General features: G+C 33.9%; 1 protein-coding gene across 1 annotated transcript in view; it reads left to right on the top strand.

Moving 5' to 3' along the window:
- LOC119579176 (putative thiamine transporter SLC35F3) overlaps positions 1–7,500 on the top strand; it is a 29,669-nt gene that overhangs the window by 9,840 nt on the left and 12,329 nt on the right. Inside the window, exon 5 of the mRNA XM_037926872.1 lies at positions 4,717–4,845. Within this exon, the coding sequence (XP_037782800.1) occupies positions 4,717–4,845 (129 nt within the window). The remainder of the gene's footprint in view (positions 1–4,716; positions 4,846–7,500) is intronic.

The following is a 7,500-nucleotide window of genomic DNA, read 5'->3' as shown; positions in this document are numbered from 1 at the left end:
TGTGCATACACAAAAGCAAATAAATGCACACGTTGGTCACACACACACACACACACACACACACACACACACACACACACACACACACACACACACACACACACACACACACACACACACACACACACACACACACATACACACACTCAAATACAAACAATGAAACAAACACTCATACTAACATAAGCGTCACACGGAGACATGGATATCCAGAGCAAAAGTCTCGGGGAATAAAACCTCGGTTTCATTTACTCCGACAGAGCACGCAAACATAAACATTCTAACAAGAGTGGTTTAGGCTTATATATATATTTTTTCCATCGACTAGTGGTTCACACAAAAGATGTCAGAGTAAGAAAGATTAATTTCACTCAACACATTATAATGATGGATTCTTTCCTCTTGGAGTGCACTGTACGTACTATGACGTCGTAAACTAAATATAAAGTTAGCGCATTCTTGTAATATTTCTTGCCGCTAATTTTTACCCCTTTTAATCAAATTCCTATTATGAAGAAGATGAAAGGGATTGTACTTAAAATCTTTTTTCAAAACTTTGCTAGCTAATTACGCCCCCCCTTTTCTCTCTCTTGTCTCGCAAACTTGTTAAAAAATTAATTACGTTAATACGCCAAAGTAAAAAAAAATAATAATAATAATGAAAAAAAAACTAAAATGGCTGCTTCGAAAACGTAAGCTAACCATGACATATACCTTTCAACATATATTTTTTTAAATTACCAGATTGTAATATTTCCTGAAATTCGAGAAAATGATTGCAAACTGTAACAATGTCTAATGATGAACTGTTTCCATGGCGTTTAACCCTGGCCCGCTTGTTTCATCGTAGGCCGGAACTCGCTCTCGTATGCTGAGGCTGGATACTCTGCTAGAGGAATATGAAAGCGGGAAGGGGAGGGGAAGGAGAGGGAGGGATGGAGAGAGAGAAAGGGAATGAAAGATAGGGAGGGAGGGAGGGAAAGGGAGAGATTGAGAGAGAGAGAAAGAGAGAGAGATGGGTGGGGGGAGAAAGAGAAAGAGAGAGAGAGAGAGAGAGAGAGAGAGAGAGAGAGAGAGAGAGAGCAATGTTGGCAACAAAAACTGCACACTTACTGTATCTGCTTCCTTATTTTCTCTGTTCACACTTAACGACTCATATTTCATTCTTTCACATTTAGTATTTGCATAATCTTGTTATATATCAGCGCGTCGACAGTCACAAAAATACGGTTTTGACATGAAGATGGTTTTGACTGGAGAATGATTCATTATTATTGTTGTTGCTAATACTATTATTACCATTTGACTATATCGTCATCCTTATTGTTGCTAATTTCATTATTATTATCCTCATTAATATTGTTATTATTATTGTTATTGTTGTTATTATTATTATTATTATTATTATTATTATTATTATTATTATTATTATTATTATTATTATTATTATTATTATTATTATTATTATTATTATTGTTGTTGCTGCTGCTGCTGTTATTGCTATTCTTCTTCTGCTTCTTCTTCTTCTTCTCCTTCTTCTTCTTCTTCTTATTATTATTATTATTGTGTTTTATTATCATTATTACTTTTAATAATTTTATTTTTATTATTATTATTATTATTATTATTATTATTATTATTATTATTATTATTATTATTATTATTACTATTATCATTATTTTTATCATTATCAATTTCTTCATCATAATCAATATTATTAAAATTATTATTACTGTTATTTTTATTTTTATTATTATTGTTATCATTCTTATTCTTACTATAATAATTGCTGTAATTATTATCATTATGATTGGTATTGTTATTATCATTATTATTATTATTATCATTAATATAATAATAATAATAATAATAATAATAATAATAATAATAATTATTATTATTATTATTATTATTATTATTATTATTATTATTATTATTACTTAGTATTGTTGAGGCTGTTTTATTGTTATTGTTATTGTTATTGTTATTATTGTTATTATTATTATTATCATTATCGTTATCATTATCATTATCATTATCATTATCATTATCATTATCATTATCATTATCATTATCATTATCATTATCATTATCATTATCATTATCATTATATTATTATTATTATTATTATTATTACTATCATAATCATAATCAATATTGCCATCATTATTAGCATCACCAATATCATCATAATCATTATCATTATCACCATTATCTTTATAAATGACGTCATCATCATTATCTTTATAAATGACGTCATTATCATTATCATTATTACTTAGTAAGAATATTTGGGATAGAAAACTAAAGTCACATTCAACGTGCATATATTCAGTATTAAATTAATTTTTCCTCTTAGCCTTTGCTACTGAATATATTAGGGATGGGACAGTCACCTGACTTAAACCACTAAGTTAACCCATTCATGTAGGTGAACTTGAGTACGATCTAGTTTAGCTTCGTGTATTGATATCATCTTTTATCGAACGTCTATGGTTTGCCAGTCTGTATTGTTTGCACGTCTTTCCGCTGTATATAAAAAGGGTTTATTTTCGTATATTGTCTTATTGTCTGTTTGCATTTTATAGCTCATGTACATTATTTATTCACCTGATTTTATATATACACTTTATATATTATTGATAAGAATTTATGGAAAACACTATCACCAAGCTCGTGACATGAACTTTGAAAAAACAATGATCACCTGAAGGCAACGCCGAGGCCCTAAAGAATGCGCTTTTAACCAAAGGACGCTGCGTGTAAAAGCAACATCATGTCTCAAGTAATAGCGTCTCCTAGCAACATGAGCTTGCACGATGGAGTCAACAATAGGACCGGGGTGGTTGCCATGATACGCCTTTGCCTCATAGGGGGATGATGTAGCAAAACAATATCTTTATTTGATATTAATGTTATGTCACGGTGAAGTGCAGTTCTCTCGCTCTGTGTGTGTGAATTTTAAAGGATACTTGTTTTTTCCTCGTGTGTCATCCAACGGGAAGTGGTAATCCTTTCTCCGTACACTAACGCATGAATATTCATGTTTATTTGCAAATAGATATGCATGTGCATATGCAGATACAAAGTGCACCTGTGCATTTACATGTACATGGAAATGCGCATACACACACACACACACACACACACACACACACACACACACACACACACACACACACACACACACACACACACACACACACACACACACACACACACACACATACACACACAGAGTTATATATATATAGACACATTTACATACAAATATATAATAGAATCTCTTTGCGACTGCAGCATCTATCTCCCTCATCCCTTTCACCTGATTCCAACAACCACACTGTTGCTAGAATATATGAATTTCTGATGACGCTTTGCATTCATGAGTTGGTTATGGATATCTGTGAAATAGAAATGTCCCATATTGTTGCTGCGTGGCTGAGAATATCGATATAATGCCTCTTACCTGTGCAAATACCTGTATGTTTGTGTTTCGGTATATCTCTTCGGTGAGAGTTTATCACCATAACCTCCTTTATCAGATAAGAAAAGATCACCGTCGACACATCACTTGGAAAGGACCAATTTCCCAACATTCCGGCTCATTTCGAAGCTGTTTCCAATTGTCAGATCTAATAAAGAATTTGGATCTTATGACACGCGGTTTTAAGGGTGAGAGACGCGTATCCCCGGATTATCTGGCTGCGTTCAGTGATGTGTGATATCAGATTGCTCAGCCAATCAGCGAGACGATGTTCAAACTCACGTAAAATTGTTGGAAATGGCTACGCCCTTTTTCAACCTCGCCTGATTGATGTGGGTGGCATTTTATCAAGGGGTGGGTTTTACCTGTCTGTCTATGTTAGTGTGTGTGTGTGTATGTGTGTGTGTATGTGTGTGTGTGTGTGTGTGTGTGTGTGTGTGTGTGTGTGTGTTGTGTGTGTGTGTGTGTGTGTGTGTGTGTGTGTGTGTGTGTGTGAAATCAAATCATATCCACATCAATCCTTATTTTTATAAGAAAGAAAATTGAAAATAACAAGCAAGAAAGCGCAAAGCAAACACGAATGGAACTCAAGCAACAAGTCTCTCCTTTTATGGTCTTCCTCGACATAAGAATTAACGTTGAATTTTACCAAGAAGTTTAGTCTTGAGCGGATGAGGGTTTGCGTGCGTGTTCCTCTCTCTCTCTTTTTTCTTTCTTTATTTTTTATGTTTTTGAATGAAATATTAGAATTTATAGAAAGGGAAGGGGGTGGAACATGTGATGAGTAGGAATAACGTCGATGATAATTATTATGATTGTAATGTGAATATTGACAATAATTATAATGGCAGTAGTTATGATGTAATGATAACTTTTATGACTCTGAATTTCAATGATCATGACATTGATCACAATGATATCAATGTCCATTAGTATAAATACAGATGATGATAATAGTAATATATAATAATAATAACAACAACATTAACGGCATCAACATTACCAACAGCAAACACAATAATAATCACAACAAAAACAACAACAACAAGCAAAGCAACAACAACATCAACAAAAACAACAACCACAACAAACAGAACAACAACAAAAACAATAACAACAACCACAACAACAAAAACAATAACAACAGCAACAAACACACCACCACCAACAACAACACCAACACCAATATCCCTTTTCAATCTTCACTCCCTTGATTTCTCTCTTTCCAGATTGTTGCAGTGATCCTTTGCAACACAGGCATCGCCCTCTTAGCCTACATGGACGGCATCACAAAGACAAAAACACTCGGCGGTGTTGTCCTTGCTGCGGCGGCTGCGGCTGGCTCGGCTGTGTACAAGGTTGGTGTTGTGATGTATCATTTTGTGGGAAATCATTTTTGTGTATGTGTATTTTGAGGTATATTTCTTCTATCATTTCGTGGTTAATATTTTTTTATGTGTCTGCATATTTTTGGGGTATATTTTGATATTTTTTTTTTGTGTATTTAGGTATATTATATATAGTATATATATATATATTATATATTATATATATTATTATTTATATATATATATATATATATAATATATATATTGATATTTTGTGGGGAATAATTATTTTTGTGTGTGTATATTTTAGGGTATATTTCTTGTATAATTTTGTGGGTGATAATTTTTTTGGTGTATACATTGGGATAGATTTTTTTTTGTGTGTGTAATTTTGTGTATATATTTTGTTTGTGTGTGTATATTTTGCGGAACATTTTTTGTGCAATTTTGTGTTTTTTGTTTCTGTGTATATATTTTGGAGTATATTTTTGTGTAATTTTGTGTATATATATATTTTTTTGTTTGGAATGTTTTTGTGTGATACACACACACACACACACACACACACACACACACACACACACACACACACACACACGTATACAATATATATATATATATATATATATATATATATATATATATATATATATATATATATATATATATATATATTTTTTTTTTTTTTTTTTTTTTTGGGGGGGGGGGGGGCGGGTATATTGTTGTGATGGCATATTTTTGGTGTATTTTTTTCTATATTTGTTAAGTATTTTGTATTTCGTATACGTATGTGATCTTTTATTCATTAAAAAAAAATGATGTTTTATAGGTGTTAGTATAGTTGCTGGTTATCATTTTATTTTATTTTTATTTTTTTTTGGGGGGGAGAGGGTCAAATTGATTAATGTATTATCGTGTCTCATTAACAGAATCAAGTTGTGCTGATGGGTCTTTTTTGTGTGTGTTCTAACTACTATTAATGTATGCCTATTACAGATTCTAAAAGGCTATATCTAATCAACCTGCCTTTTTTAAAATAAATTTGTTGGAAGATCTTGATGCAATCTTAATTTACTCAAAACTTTGCTCCTCAGTTTGAGTGTATGATCACTCTTTATTTAATTATTCAACACTTTATAAATTCATCTTTCCTGTGCTATTCTTTACCTCCCCTTCCGCTATTTATTTTATTTTTTCTCTTATTTTCCTTCCTCGCCCCATCGCAGTTAATTAACTTTTCAAATGAAATTCGACAAAAATTGTTTGCACTCTGAATATGTGTCCTGGATGATAGCTGCCAAATTGTTTTTTTTTTTTTTCAGCAGTAATGAGATTTTTATTACCTTCCCTCTCCAAAAAATATATGTTTATTTGTTTACATGTTTATATGATATCTAGGAGGGTCATTTGGGCAGTATCATTTCATACTTTTAATTTTCTTTCCTTTTAAACAGAATATGAGGAGAAATATAACAAGAGGTGGTAACTACCTTTCAGATATTTCCAATCAAGATTGCTTTAAAATATCTTTCATTATCCTTTTGTCTCTTATGATATTCGTTTTTCATGTCCATGTGTCATCCTTGTAGTGTTGATAGAATGAATTACGATTATTAGTGTGTGTGTGTGTGTGTGTGTGTGCATGTAAGTGTGTGCGTATGTGTCTATCTGTTTATATATGCCTAAGTATGGGTATATGTGTGTGTAAGTGTATAGGCATCTGCACTTCATTCATCCCGAGACAGCATATTACAAAAGTGTCCCCGGTTAATCTCCCCTTCCCTCACAGGTTCATTTTGACCGATTACTGAGCAAGTGAGAGCATATCCCCGACTTTCCCAATCTGACGTGAAGGCCGCTAATCTTCCGGGAGAGAGAGAGTAAATTTGGCTGATTGGGAACTGGGGCTTTGGGGGGAGGGAGATGAGGGGAGGGACGTGAGAGGGGAGGAATGAGGGGTGGGGGAAGGAGAAGGAACGAGGGGGAGAGAGGGGAGGGGAATGGAGTGAGGGGGAAGGGGAGGGGGAGAGAATTAGAGAGAAGAGAAGGGAGGGGAAGAGAGGGAGAGAGAAGAAAAGAAAAGGGAAGGTAGGTGAGTTGGGAGAGGAATTGTGAGGGGAGAGAGGGAAGGAAAAGAGCGGGGGATGAGAAAGACGGGGAAGAAGAAGAAAAGAGAAATATATAAATGAAATCAGGGGAGAGGAAGGTAAGTAGGGTTAGAGGAAGGGAGGAAGGCAGGTGAGAAAGAGATAAGTGGGCTAGGAAGCGGGAAGAGAGAGAAGTGGAGAATGAGAAAGAGAATTAGGAGTGGGGAAGGGAGGAGGAGGGAGGAATAGGAAGAGGGGAGTGGAGGGGAGAGAGAAAGAGAGGGGGAGGGGTCAGACTGCTCTTAGATAAATTACACGAAGTAATTAATTTCCGGTATAGCTGCTCGAAGATTAGTGATGGCTGGGTTGCCCGTAGTTATTTAGGACAAGAGAGACGGATGAGATGTAAAAGGAAATGTGTTTTATAAAGAAGAAAATAAAGATAAAGGATATGAAGACTATCTATCTGTCTATCCATCTATCTGTCTATCTTCCGATTTATCTGTCTATCTATCACCCTATTATCTTCTGTTATTATTACTATCATCCGATTATCTTCATCATCTACCCATCAAACCTTCTGGTTTATCTGAATCTA

This window comes from Penaeus monodon, chromosome 12 (genome assembly GCF_015228065.2).
Source record: "Penaeus monodon isolate SGIC_2016 chromosome 12, NSTDA_Pmon_1, whole genome shotgun sequence".
Classification (NCBI taxonomy): domain Eukaryota; kingdom Metazoa; phylum Arthropoda; class Malacostraca; order Decapoda; family Penaeidae; genus Penaeus; species Penaeus monodon.
The sequence above is the reverse complement of the archived record's forward strand: the minus strand, read 5'-3'. Positions and strand labels throughout refer to the sequence as shown.